Source organism: Physcomitrium patens, chromosome 18 (genome assembly GCF_059467195.1).
Source record: "Physcomitrium patens ecotype Gransden chromosome 18, ASM5946719v1, whole genome shotgun sequence".
Classification (NCBI taxonomy): domain Eukaryota; kingdom Viridiplantae; phylum Streptophyta; class Bryopsida; order Funariales; family Funariaceae; genus Physcomitrium; species Physcomitrium patens.
This window is the reverse complement of record NC_143427.1, coordinates 14,088,262-14,102,594: the sequence shown is the minus strand read 5'-3', so window position 1 is coordinate 14,102,594 and position 14,333 is coordinate 14,088,262. Positions and strand designations below refer to the sequence as shown.

Sequence of the window (14,333 nt, the reverse complement as noted above, 5' to 3'; positions counted from 1 at the left end):
ATATTATTTGTAAATAAAAAATTTATCACAAAACGAGATAAACGAAAATGTAGCCAATCAATAATTTATTTCTTGCACAAAGAAAGTAATAAATGATGAGTCTTTGTTTGTAAAATAGCTGTGTCTGAGAAAAAATTAATGAGTAATATTTTTGAGTTGTAAAAATTCTTCTTGGAAAAAATATTACCATGTATATTGAATGTTTTTGTGTATGAAAAAAAAAATAAAAAAATAAAAAAATAAATTGAATCAAGAGTGATGGTTGAAAATAGGGATTGACAAACTTCAGCACCCATGTGAACGTGGATCAGTGTGGGCCCAATGAGAAATGGGTTGTAATTCGTTTCCAACCTGCCCGCTCTCCAGCCTGCCCGTCCTCTAACTTGCCCGCCCCGCTGGTTCCCATACGCTCCCTCCCTTCGTTCCCAAAAATTGAATCAGAGGTTGAGATTGAATCTGAGCGGCAGCTTCGATCCGACGGCCCACGATGGAGAAGCCAGTGGATTGAGTTGGGTGGTTTCGCGGACACTGTTCTACAAAGCACTACAGCCCTAACAACTACAGTCTATCCCACAACTACAAATATTCTGTAAAATCACTTTTTAGAACTAAAAAACCTTTTCATTCCACATTTGTTCTAATCCCCTACTAGCTAATCACAAAAATTCTCTCTCTACACTACAATTTTGAACGCAATCCTAAATTCCTTAAATGTCAACTCAGTCAACAGGCATGAAAAACGCAACTTGGATTCCTTCCAATTAACTGAGAAAAAAGCTGCGAGATGGAAACCTTGCGGTGGCTCAAAGTTAGCAATTTTAGCAAGAAGGAACCGTGAAGGAAGCACCAGTCGGAGCTTCACAACTTGTGCGCACATTTGGAGCTCCTCTAACCTCTCTCACTCGGATTCGGTGTTACGTCGAATTCCACATAAACCCTAATTCTTCAGCTCTCAAGAGTGGTTTTTGATGGTTCGTCGTTGTTAGTCGATGCTGTGCGCTCTGTACTGTTATCCTGCATGGAGAGGAAAAGTTTGTACAGGAGAAGAAGAAGGAAGATGATGCATCACATGTTTAGGATTTGGATGGCGATGGTTGTGGTGATGGTGGTGACACTGGCGGTGGTGGGATCAGTTTCGGGAGAATCTGCGGGTTGCACCAGCCGGTATGCGAGGCGATTAAGTCAACGAGGCATAGACATGCCGTACAATTCTTCATACTTCGCTAAGCCGGTGGGCGAGAATCCACCACAGCAGGTATACCGTGATTGCACAGTTTCAGCCCCGTTATCTTTCAGCGAATGGTCGGTTTTTTGGGGTATCAGGGTGAACCGTTCTGTACGTCAGAGAAAGGGGAGTGCGTTAGTACCGGTTATTCAGAATTGGGCAACTCGAAATAACCCTCATGCTTGATTAGATTCTTCTCAACAACGGATTGGAGGGTTAATTCGTGCAGAAATTTTCTCCGCACATGATGTTTTGCAGGATCTTTATTTGTCCAGTGGCGTCTCGTGACATATTTTAATCATTTAATGCATCAAAATTTAGCAATGGACAATTTTGTGGTTTAGGGTCGGGATGGTGTGATGCGAACAGCTCTATTTTCTTCACCACTATGTTAGAAATAGTCGAGGAACACTAAACATGAGGAATCGATGTTCTTGTTACATTGCCCACAGTAACTAGAACATTGTCCGAGAGCTAAGACCGCTGGAACGAACTTAAAATGTACAGTAGGGATTCATTGTAGGCTCTGAACATTTCTCCAGAATTAAGCTAAAATACTAAAACCTGCCTATTCAGAGAAAATGGGGATCAAGGTGTCACAGGGGCTATGCTACTGAGATGCATCGCCTCTGACGTTCTTCCGATCGTATATGCTGTGGAAATATTCTGTAGCTTGGAGGCGAAGTAAGTAGATAACAGCAGCATATAACCTAATAATCCATTGAGACAAATTGCTAGTGAAGGGCCTGGACATACAATCATACGACCATACAACCATTCCTTTACTTCAGTGGTGATGCTAGCAAAGCTACTTGATTATTTAGAACATTTCAGATGTGAAGAATGCGTTGATGATAACTCTTTGCCTGGTGTTTACTTTCGGGGAGTGAAAGATTTGTTTAGACAGTCTGGTCCTACAACATTACAACGGTATAGTACATTAAAATGAAATTTGAAGGCATGGTGAGATAAATTTGACAGGTTCATCTGACGCAAGGAGATTACGATGGCAAAGCCGTCATTGTGTCTTTCGTCACATCCAAATTGGCCATGCCGAAGGTCCGTTATGGCACCGTCCGAGGGAAATACCCTTCGGTGGTCACGGGATACACCACTCAGTACACGTTTCACAACTATACATCTGGTTTCATTCACCATGTGGTTATTTCCGACTTGGAGGTATTGACTTTTCCTGCTATTTCCTTCACTATGAAAAGCTAGCCAAAAGCATTACAGTGAATCTTCTGAGCCAGTATTGGTCGCTTGAAAATCTAAAGAACTACTAGGGCTGATTTCTCACTTAAGAACGACGGGATTTCATCATGCGAGCTCTTCCGGTGATTATGCTTCCGCTTGTCCATTTAAACTTGGTTATTTGCGGCTCTGCTGTGCTGCAGTTCAACACCAAGTATTTCTACAAAGTTGGGGAAGAGGAGGAAGGTGCCCGTGAGTTTTTTTTCACAACTCCTCCTGCTCCTGGACCAGACACACCCTACGCTTTTGGAGTTATAGGTGAGTTCGAATTTCCCTCTTCAGTTTCACATAAGAACAATGCATGTTAACTCTGTGAAGATCTCATTCGGCTCCTCTCCACAAACTCATTTGGCCATCATCTATTTATTCAGGGGACTTGGGTCAGACGTTTGATTCAGCTACCACAGTGGAGCATTACTTGAAGAGTTACGGCCAGACAGTTCTTTTCGTCGGCGACCTAGCTTACCAGGACACTTACCCATTTCACTATCAAGTCCGTTTTGACACATGGAGCCGATTCGTTGAACGCAGTGCGGCCTATCAGCCATGGATATGGACAACAGGGAACCACGAGATTGATTTTCTCCCTCACATCGTAAGTATTACCATGCACTGTCCTCTTAGTCACAACACCAATCATAACATCAACTACAACATGTGTAGTGAGTTCCACGTTTGGCAGCTTGACGGATTATCTCATTCACGGAGCAGTGAAGCTCACATTCGTGTGGTTGTTGTTGTTCAGGGAGAAATTACTCCATTCAAACCCTTCAATCATCGATTCCCTACACCTCACGACGCATCCAGCAGCTCCTCACCCCAATGGTATGCCATCAAGCGTGGACCAGTCCATATCATCGTCCTCTCATCCTACTCTGCTTACGGTATTTATCTCCACCCTCAAGATGCAACTTTTCAGCCATTTGACTTGCTTTTTCAACGTGCATGTAAGAAGCAATTTGATGATCTCTCCAATGTAATGAGGTGAGTTGCCTTGACGCAGGAAAGTACACACCACAATATTCCTGGTTGGTAGCAGAGCTGAAGAAAGTGGACAGGAAAGTGACCCCATGGCTCATTGTTTTGGTGCACTCGCCGTGGTACAATTCCAACACACACCACTACATCGAAGCCGAGACCATGCGCGTGATATTCGAGCCATTCATTGTAGCTGCCAAAGTGGACATTGTATTTGCTGGCCATGTTCACGCCTACGAACGAACTGTGAGTTCCTACTCTGCATGGTGTGGTCTATTGCCGATTTCCTTCACGTACCCAGAAGAGACTGAGCTAAGTATACTTCAGTTCAGATCAACTTCATGACTCACAACTGAAGCTGGGTTCCATTGACAGCTGCAGATTCCTAAGCTGATTTTTCTCTGGAAAAGCTCTTAAGTCTAATTATTCTCATTCTGGGTTTTTAATGCAGTTCCCGGTGTCCAACATCAAATACAACATAACTAACGGTGCCTGCATTCCCGAAGTAAACCCGGCATCTCCAACTTACATTACAGTTGGTGATGGTGGCAATATTGAAGGCCTAGCTATAGGGTGAGTCTTTATTCTTCGAATGTGGCCCTTTCTCAGACTATTATAGCACTGTTAGTTCCATTCCACACTGATGGTTCTTAGTATGGTGCAGTTGCAGTTCAGATTAAGCAGGTCGGCAATTCTCATCTGATGAGTTGTGACTCTGTTTGTGCTGTGTAAGATTCTCGGAGCCACAACCTCATTACTCAGCTTTCCGTGAATCCAGCTTCGGCTTTGGATTGTTGGACATCAAGAACCGCACAACTGCTACTTGGACATGGCACCGGAACCAGGATGGCGAAGCTGTGTCGGCCGACTCAGTGATTCTGCACAACAAAATTTATGTTGAAAAGGACGTGATGTTATGGTGAAAATTACTCTTTTTGTTTGTTTGTTTTTTATTTTTATTTTTCTCGCATTTCAACAGTAGTATAGAAAACTAATTGCGTGCATGAAGATATGTGATGTATTTAGTATTTCGTAGTTTGATTTAAAATGGATCTTAATTTGATTAAGAAATTTCTACTTTAAACTTTACAGGCCCATAAAACAAATATCTCAGTATAAAAGTCTAATGTATTTTATTTTCTTGATTTTATGTCATAATATTGTAACATAATTTGCAAGTTTGAAATGTTACCAAAAGTGGCTTATAAAACATTATTTTTTATTTAATGTGCATGAAATCTATCTATACGAAATTGCTACATTACATCAAATTTTACTTTTCTAATGCAACTTTGTTGTTTTTATTAATATTAGAAGGCATGTTTTAGAATTGTTTTTTTTTTGAAATAAAACAAAGAATGTTATAAGCTCTATTGTCCTTATATCTTTACATTCATACTCATCATTGCAATAAAAACAAAATCTGGACCAACTTAAAGAAGAATAAAACTTAATAACAAACAAATAAAAAATATAAAATATAAAAATGTGCTTCACTTAATTGTATTTCAAATGTGCCAAAATCAATATTTTTTAACCTAGAATATTTGAGATCCTTCAAAACCTACACATATTATACATAATTTAATCGTCAAAAAATCGTTAATAGGGCATGCCTCAAATTGAATTACTCAAACTTCAAAGGTGGAGATGTTCATTTTTATTTTTAAAGAGTTGACGTCTATATTTAAAAGATTAAAAACAACCTTGCTCTAATTACGTTTGTAACATTTGATTTCCTTATCAAATTTTTAAACAACATAAGAACTTCCAAATTTTGTACCTCAAGATTGCAGAAAAAGTTAAAAGACAAATTGTGAAAGACGAAACATTCAAAAACCAAAAGAGCAGCAGCTAGTTAAACTCCACACCAATCATACAAACATGAAATTATCAAGAGTTGAGTTTCAAAATGCAAGCTGACAAAAAAATAGTTACTTTCACTTTAAAAACATAAGTTTCAAGAGTAATAAAAAAGAAAAAAGTAAAAATTACTTAAATTACAACTATCTCTTTTCTCTACAAATCACTAGCAATCAAAATTCTTGTATTCACATTTATTCACAAACAAACGAACAAACAAATATATATATGTATAGAGAGAGAGAGAGAGAGATGTAGTTTTAAGAATGTACACTCATCTAATTCTCACTTGATCAGGAAAAATATCTTATTGAAAGTGTACAAAAATAGAAACGAGTTGTGAGCAAGATGGAGGAGAACAAGTCTTCCACCCACACAAATGAGAGCCAAACTCCTCATCCCTGTCCCTTTCCACCATCGTGCGCTGGCGAGGCCGCGCAGTTACCCGCCCCATTCACCGCGGGGTTCGCCGCGCCACTCCCTCCCTCCCCCCGCACTCGCGGTGCGCTTGCACAATAATCAGGCCGTGTCGCGCCTCCAGTCCCCCTTCTCGCTCGCGACGCCTCCGTTTTCTTCTTCTTCAAGCTGGGCTCCCCCCTAGGTTTTCTTCTTCTTCCCCTCGCTGCTGCTGCGCCTTCGTCTGCGCCTCCTCGCCCTACTGTTGCTGCTGCTGCCGCCTCATCAGCGAACGCGCATCGCATTCTCTTCCCAGCGCAGGCTCCCTCCTCCAGCGCCTCTCCCCTTTTCATCACCCTCGTGTACGCCCGCCTTAGTTTATGAGGTTTGTGAGCTGGAACCTCGTGTGATTTCGTTTCGTTCGCCTGCTGTCTTGCTTGCTATTGGGTTTTTGCATGCTCGAGGGTTGAATGCTCGCTTCGGGTTGGTTAGGATCTTTCCTTCTTGTATCCATTTTTTTTGTCTTGTATTGATTGGTTTGTGGGTATTGGTGAGTTTGGTTCGTGGATCTGGTCTTGTTGAGTGGAGTTGGGTTTCGGGCGTCGCTCGGGTTGATTAGGACGTAATTTTTTTGTTGATTGGTTAGGTTTGTGTAAGTGATTGCGTATGTCCCTTTTTAGTTTCGTTACGTTTTGTTTTGTTTTGTTTTGTTTTGTTTTGTTTTTTTTTTTTTTCAGATTTGAGTGATGATGAGTACCGTTACAAAAGATTTGTTTAGAAGCGGACTGGAGTGTAGGCTTTTGGTCGATATTCGAGTTTGATTTGAAGTGGCCCGGATCCCGCATAGGGTCTTCTTTTTTCTGATCCGTTTGAATTGTGTGATTTTTCTGTTTAAGTTGGAATTCTCTCTGGATGTATACCCACAATTGCCACAAATCTAGGTTTGGCTTAGCTGTGGTGTCTATTGTCAACCCGCATGTCTGTCGTCGATTACCGACTGGCAGACGTTCGTGCTCCTAGGGTAATCTAGACTTAAGTCAGATCAATTTGCAGTATGGTAAGAGTGGTTGTGGGAATGCACGGCTTATCTGCTACTTTATGGACTTTTTCTGGAGCTTCAATGTCATGAGCTTAATCCATTCTGTTGTGTTATTAGTCACCTCTGAATCACCTTTTGTATGTCGCTAGTTGTTTCGAACACCTGAGATGTATTTAAACTCTTTACATGTACATTTCTTTCTGATTTTTGGTTGTGGATTATTGTATTGCAGCTCGAAGGAGAAACCGACCCTTGGGTACGTGCTGAAGTCTATATTTGAGTCTACTTAAAGTTTCGCACAACTTTTCTGGTAGTAAGTTGGAGTTGTCGAGGACTAGTAACCACGATTTGCTACAGATGTTTATTTTTGAATTACTGGAAACTGTTACTACCACTGTCTTAAGGCTATTCATGTATCTGAAATTGTTGCTCTTGTTTACTTCAGTGGCACGCGGATCAAAACCCGCAAGCGGAACATAGCGGTTCCGTTGGACACTGGAACATTTGCAGATGCTGTGGTCCAAATCTACAACGAACACAAGGGAGACTTGGTACGTTCTAAGTTTTTTTTTAGTTTTTCATGCGATCGCATTTCTTTTCATGATAGGAACTGAGGGTTCATTCCTTGTGGTACGATGATATTAATGTTCACTCACAAATTTGTAGAATCACTGATTATTGCAGGAACTTATCGCCAAGGATGTGGACGCATCAGAGCTCGATTTCTCAAGATATGGAGAGACCTTCTTTGAGGTGGGTGTCTCTATTATTCGACACCCCAGGATTGATTTCTTGGTTTCATCGTCACTACCAGGTCTTAGGTTCGAGCCCTAATCGGTATGTTGAGAGGATTTTCCCGATGCTTTTCCCTGTTTGTATCGATGATTATGAGATCTTGCATCAGGTTGTCTTCACTGGAGGACGCAATCAGCCGGGAACCACCAAACCGGAAGAAGGAGAACGCCACATGTACTCTGTTCTGACGTGCAATGACACTCGTGAGAGCATTCTCCCGGTTGTGCTGTTCCTTCAAAAGATTATCAGGCGTCGGCCTTTCATGATCAAGGCTCTTGAGAATGTGATGAAGAGACTGCTGCAGTCCTTGGTAATTTTTCCTATTCTTAAGAGTCGTATAAAAGTCAGCTTATTCAGAGTTTCAGACTACACTATGGGTCTCTTTAATTCTTCAAGCGGTAATTGTTAGTATTTCAATTGAGGACAATGTCTTGGTACATACTGCGTTACTTATGCATTCTTTGCAAAGGCTGATTTGTAGAAGACCATGTTCATAAGAATCTGGTGTCATGTTGTATGGCCAAAGATAACTGTGTGTTTCACACTTATGTTCCTTTTCACAGGAGCTTTATGGCCCCGAGGATCGCAAAAAGTTGGCAATTTTCACGGCTTTGACCTTCTCTCAGAAGCTATCCGGGCTGCCCCCTGAAACAATCTTCTCTGCGTTGATGAGTGATACTTTGGTCGCAAAGGGTATTGTCCTGTACTTCGTGACTGATGTGTTCAAGGTCTACTTAGTGGAGAACACTTTGGATGATCTGGTGAGTCTTTTGAAGCGTGCGAAGATGGACGACCGGCTGCTGGACCTGTTTCCGATGCAGAAGCGGTCTATCGAAGGGTTCGCTGAGCATTTCGAGTACGGCCACTGCACTGAGTCGTGGATAGGTTTTGGATGCACATTGTGTTGTGAATTTGTACGCATGCACGGCGGTTGTCTTGAGTTGTCCACAAAAATTGATTGGATATGGATAGATGTTGTGCGTCGTTGTAGTACGCTGTGAGGCTGTCTGGCAGAGTGAGATGTGATCTAAGGAAGTGTGGCTTACTGTGAACCTTTTGTGATTGACGTGTGGGTAGCGGCTGTCGAGAGAAAGTAGTGATGGATGAGCTTTGGGTTGGTTTGGTGGGTGCAGCAAGGAAGGACTGAGTGTGCTAGTAGAATACAACACGAAGAAGGTGTTCGATGTTAAGCTGAAGGAGCTGCTGACCACTGTAACGGATCAGATTGCGGAGGATGTGAACGTGGCTGATGTGATTGAGATGGTGAAGCAGAGGCGGAAAGAAGCGACGTTGCCGGATGTAGACGTAGTGCGCACAATTTGGGACGCGACAATGGACGCAGTGCAGTGGAGTGGGAAGAACCAGCAACAGAATTCTAATCTCGCTCTTCGCCAGGTTTAGTATTAGTTTTTATTGATTCATTGAAGGCTCAAATTTAGAACAGCGGCTTTGCATTGTTTTTTCTAGTACAGATCTGGGTGTTCAGCTCCCTTTTGTAGGTTTTGATGTTGTCACGAGAGCGTCCTTGAATTTCTTACATGGACTCGATTGGATGGCGCAGGTGAAGCAATGGGGCAAGCTTTTGGGTGCGTTCTGCACAACCGCGAAGTTGGAGACGGACCTCATGTACAAGATCCAGATTCACTGTTACGAGGACGCCAAGTTGATGAAGCTATTTCCTGACATTATTCGAGCTCTCTATGAACAGGATGTTTTGGCTGAGGACACAATTTTGAAGTGGTTCAAGAAAGGGACCAATCCGAAGGGCAGGTGGGTAGTCTTTGACGTCTTGTACTGATGAGCGGTTTGGCTGACAAGTAATGCTTGGTGCGTGGATAGTTGTTGGTGCTACTAGAAGGCAACACGCTAAGTTAACTTGTTCACAAACATGATGTGTGTTGGCAGGCAAACGTTCGTGAAAGGGTTGGAGCCATTTGTGAAGTGGTTGGAGGAAGCCGAAGAAGAAGACTAGGTATATCTTACCCGCTCGGGTCTGTACCTGGCAAGTGGCTAGTAAGAGCCACTTTTCCTTAAGAAGCAAAGAGGAAGCTTATTTCGCTTTCGCCTTGTTTCGTGCTAGTATGGTAATGTTGGGGCTTATACGCTCCATAATGATTTAGTCACAAGTAGAATCCGACTTGTTAGTGTCTTAGTTCTTGATGCTAGGACATCGTGAGCTCAGGCATTTTTTCTCAAGCAATGGATTTTGTTTCAAAATTTTATGCTAAATATTGTTGGGTAAGTGTAGCTTTCATCTGAGTCCCAGGCACGTTTTCTGCTATGATTGTGGATTTGGCAGTGGTTAAATATCCTCCCCTGCAGGAACAAGTGACAGCAGTATACTACCATTTATAAATGCATGAGGAGCACTATAATGCTGTGTGAAGCAAGTGGACGGAGGATAAAACTTGTAGATTTCTAAACGAAAGCCGAAATTCATGGAACCGCAAAAACAAATTGAACAAATTTAACGAAATTGGAAAGTCTAGTCATACCTTGTAACGTGAAGCAGAATACGAGTGATAAATGAATCATAAAGATTATCATATTATGTTGTAATCGCCTTATGCATGAACGAAGAAAGTGCGAAAAAATTAAGGAATTTATGATGAGAACATTCAAACCTTCCATTCTACAATGCGATGGGATGGTGTACAAAATATTATCACAGCTTTCGTCGTAAATAAATTGAAAAATGTGTTCAAGAAGATATATTTTGTCATCTGTATGTTGCTATTACTGCAAAGTTTATTGCAAAACAAATAATAATGAAATCCAAGGTTGGATAGCTGAATATGTTAATGAGCTTCAAACAATAGAATGACACGTAATAGAGAGTATACATGTAAGAAATCGCTGAAAATGATATCATGTAGAAAATAAAATCTTAAAAGAATGTTTCTAGATTCAAACAAAGGTCATTTGTCTTATACAATGCTGAATTCAACAACATATGGAAACAAGTTCATTCATTTCTTGTTGCCATTTTGTACAATTATTACAAATTTTATAAACAACTTGATATTGCCTACGTATCAACTACAAAGAAAGATGGAAAGTGCTAAGATACATTATAAAAAGATTATTTTCAAACCTAAGATAAAGATTGCTGAAGCTTATCTTAGTTTCTCAAATCAAATTTGCTATGAATAAGATACAAGTTTGAAAAGCTTTAGGAATTGCTAATCTTATTTTAATAATAAACTTTTTTCTTTTTGAAAATCCATTAAAATGAATTGTTGTGACATAGTATTTGAGAATTTGTGGCAAGTTAAATTTCCACAAGGTATAAACAATGGTATATCAATGCTTCTTTATCAAAACAAATCTATTAAAGATACTTATAAATTTATATAAAATTGTATCAATAAATATTGGATATTAAATATAAGTAAAAAAATTCCAAATAAAATTTTAATTTATTAATTTTTATTAATATTATAATTTAAAATGTAATTGGTTTCTTATTACTAATATTTATTCAAAAGAATTTACTATCAATATAAAAAAATCAAAACAAATTGATTAATCTGATGAAGATTTACTATTTATTTCATATAAATTTATTAAAAATCAACTCACAACATAATAGAATGTGTTTCTTAAATTTAAATTTATACTTGCAATAAAATTTATATATTAGTTTATTCATGCAATTAGCTTCTTAATTTTTTTTTCCACGATTATTGTGGAGATTAACAACTTTCTATCAATATTAAAAAGATGTGCAACAAAAGTGTTTGTTTGGATCTTATTTATTTCTAATTATAGACTATATATATATATATATTCTTATTTTAATAAAATCGAAGCTCAATATAAAGACAATCTAATCTTTAATTCAAAGACTACAACAAATTATCATATTATTTGTAACAATGCTTTATTAATAGGACTATAGAAAGAAGAATCAATCCAAAACCCTAATTACATATTAGATTTTTTTTTCAACACTAAGAATGTTCATTATTTAGAAAAAATCCAATGGATATTAGAATTGTAATAAATTTTAAATTTAAATTAATCAATTAGTTAAATAAGTTAGGTATTTTATTTGGTCTTTTTTTAAGTAGATCAATAAATTTTTGTTAGAAAGATAAATTTAAGATTGACTTATTAATGCATCTTGAATATTATTGACATCTATGCTTCTAATAATATATATATATATATAAATGGAGTAAAAAAGTACTACAGACTACTTAATCCCTCATACCTCAAGGCAAAGCTAAGAATATTAAGAGTGTGGAGCAAATATTATGGAAAACTCATTTATAATTTCATGTATAATCACACCACATTGAGATATTATACATTAAGATATATTGAGATATTATACATTAAGATATATTGAGATATTTTAAAATTATATTTAATTACTTTAACACATTTAAAACCAAGTATGTGTTTTTTTTATCCATAAATTGCCCTAGTTCTTAATTAAGAATGACTTTTGTTGCTTGTCTTTTGCTTGGTTCTTTTTGACAAATTTTCAACAAATTTAACTATATTTGATAAGATCCTACCAAAATATGCTTTTGTTATAGAATATACTTCATATTTCATTTCAAAGACTTTTGTTGTAAATCCAAATAGTCTATAAACAAAGTCTTTTTTAATAAAGACAAGATATCACAAAAGAATTTGAATCTAAAGAGAGGAGTTTTGCAATAATGGCTTGTTTTTAACTAAAAGATTTTGATGGACACCAATTGCAAGAATTAAATATTAAATTTTATAAAAGAGAAGTAGGCCAATTCCAAATATAATAAACTTGATGACAATTTGTCATGTTATAAAAAGAGGTAAGAAGATTGAGCCAAAGAAACTTACACATATTTTTCTAATTTTATTCCACGTTTTAGACTCAACATTCGATTTACAATTTGGAGTTAGTGAAATATGTGTAGGTAGATCGATATCCAATTTCTTTAAGCCATTGGTTTAGCATTCATCAATTGCTATTTGAAAAACTATTGAATCTAATATCTATTTGGACAAGAGAGCTTTGGTGGCATCTTTTAGATTAATAAAGCTTGGATTAGTTTTTTTGTTACAAATAATCCATGTTACTTTGGACCAAGTTATAGAATTATTACTTTTTTATAAACTATTTTTAACTATCAATTTAATCTTTTGATTAGTCTTCATAGAGCCAATCCATAGAATTAATCATAGAAATATAATTATTACCAATGATATGTTTGAAGATTAGAAAAAAATCAACACTTACTTTATACAACTCAAGTGCTTTGGCTTAGCCATTTCTTTTTTAATGATCTACATTGAGATCTTTAAAGAATTAGAATAATTCATATCTTTTGGTTTTGACATTGCTCTTGTATTAAAAATTGGATTCTAAGATTGAAATGTGCACAACATAAGCTTAGACCAATATAGGGATAAGATCAAAATTTGCCTAAAAATCTCTTTCAACATTATTTTCAAGTATAAATATCCTCCATTTAGATTCTAATTAGAGGCGAAATCTTTGTTGATATCTTGTTCTAAGCCTTGTTTTCAAACTTTGAGACTAAGATTGTTAGATTTTCTACCAATAAAATAAGCACTTATAGTATGTCAACTAAACTTATCAATATCTTGTTGGGCTATTTCTAGATCTATCTGAATAATGCAAGGTCTTATGCAAATCAATAAATTGGAGTAGCTTTGTGAGAAGTATTTCACCTAGAATACATCTTATGAGATGTAGGCAACTTCTTAGTTGAAGAAGATTAAAGGTACCAACCATGGCATGTTCTTTAGTGAGATTCATTAATAAGCAAAATTGAGTATCTTTGACAACTCTCTTTTCCTTGGTGTTTACCATGCTTGCATTGTCCAATTTTTTCCAAACTTTCTTTGTGTATGTAGCCATCTTCGATGTATCTTTTACTATTAGATAGTGGATACTTATTATAAATATAATAAGTGCCCTTGCTTTCCCAAAATGTAAAGTAGATCAAACCATACATAATTGGAACAAATATGAACTCCCTGTTCATGTAAAAATTTACACTATAAGATTGTCTTTTGCAAGCATAACAGTGTTGCTACTGAAATCAATGCTACTGTTAGCCTATTAGGACTTATATGTTAAGACTTTGGAAAGTAGTTTAAAAATTTGGTCAAGGAAATGCACCTAACTAATACTTTAAAGGTCTCATAAAACCTGGAAATATATTACTCATTCAAACAGACTATGTTTGATATTGTCTGAATACAATCCAAGATTAACAATATCTGTTTATATATATATATATAAATATAATCAGCTATATGTATTATGGAGCACAAAATAAGTCTGCTAAAAAAAAGAAGGGTGCTACTTTCAGATGTGACACAAGGCACTAGCAAATAACACATAGAGAAACACAGTTGTGCTTCTCATCCACAAAGATCAAATTAAGCAATGCATGGTATACAACATAAATAATACTATTAATAAATAAAATAAGATAACCATTTAATACCATTTTTAGGAGTTAATGTCTACGTAAAGAACCTGGACTTGGTGAACCTATATTTTGGAACTCTTTATCATGCACGTGACATAACAGCCTCCATTGCAGTTGGCAATTGACCTACTCATCAAAGTGTCACAATACTTTTGGTACGCTTTAAGTCATTCTGTTTTTTTTAAAAATTAACAAACCTAACAAAGTGTATATAGACGAATGTGCAGTAAATATCAATAAAAGTTATGCATCAAGAAGTTTTGCTGATGCCAACCTTCGCAAACAATCTGTTGAACTTTTAATCAACAATTTTTTGTTTTATTAA

At 37.3% G+C, this 14,333-nt stretch overlaps 2 protein-coding genes across 3 annotated transcripts; both read left to right on the top strand.

Moving 5' to 3' along the window:
* The first annotated feature begins 659 nt into the window (after positions 1-659).
* On the top strand, positions 660-4,544 carry LOC112295551 (purple acid phosphatase 2). 2 transcript variants are annotated; one of them, XM_024547311.3, is made up of 8 exons: positions 660-1,255; positions 2,207-2,404; positions 2,623-2,737; positions 2,851-3,074; positions 3,225-3,363; positions 3,483-3,703; positions 3,909-4,030; positions 4,191-4,544. In XM_024547311.3, exons 1-8 carry the CDS (start codon positions 1,019-1,021, stop codon positions 4,378-4,380), a joined length of 1,446 nt encoding a protein of 481 aa, XP_024403079.1. In that variant the 5' UTR covers positions 660-1,018; the 3' UTR covers positions 4,381-4,544. The 2 variants fall into 2 exon arrangements, with proteins under 2 accessions (XP_024403079.1, XP_024403080.1); XM_024547312.2 differs by having other exon boundaries at positions 1,116-1,255; positions 2,184-2,404.
* A 1,392-nt stretch (positions 4,545-5,936) lies between these two features.
* LOC112295487 (uncharacterized) lies at positions 5,937-9,779 on the top strand. The gene is made up of 9 exons (XM_024547177.3): positions 5,937-6,101; positions 6,988-7,011; positions 7,201-7,306; positions 7,440-7,508; positions 7,660-7,860; positions 8,114-8,406; positions 8,684-8,945; positions 9,112-9,320; positions 9,456-9,779. The coding sequence occupies exons 1-9, from the start codon at positions 6,097-6,099 to the stop codon at positions 9,520-9,522; spliced, it is 1,236 nt and encodes a 411-aa protein (XP_024402945.1). The 5' UTR covers positions 5,937-6,096; the 3' UTR covers positions 9,523-9,779.
* Positions 9,780-14,333: the final 4,554 nt, after the last annotated feature.

What these genes read in the sequence shown, in the direction of transcription:
- LOC112295487 (XM_024547177.3), top strand. An exon ending in ACGAACACAAGGGAGACTTG is followed by an intron (nt 7,307 to 7,439) that starts GTACGTTCTAAG and finishes TGATTATTGCAG; the next exon opens with GAACTTATCGCCAAGGATGT. An exon ending in ATGGAGAGACCTTCTTTGAG is followed by an intron (nt 7,509 to 7,659) that starts GTGGGTGTCTCT and finishes ATCTTGCATCAG; the next exon opens with GTTGTCTTCACTGGAGGACG.
- LOC112295551 (XM_024547311.3), top strand. Translation starts at nt 1,019, where the DNA reads ATGGAGAGGAAAAGTTTGTACAGGAGAAGAAGAAGGAAGATGATGCAT. An exon ending in GCGAGAATCCACCACAGCAG is followed by an intron (nt 1,256 to 2,206) that starts GTATACCGTGAT and finishes TAAATTTGACAG; the next exon opens with GTTCATCTGACGCAAGGAGA. An exon ending in TGGTTATTTCCGACTTGGAG is followed by an intron (nt 2,405 to 2,622) that starts GTATTGACTTTT and finishes GCTGTGCTGCAG; the next exon opens with TTCAACACCAAGTATTTCTA.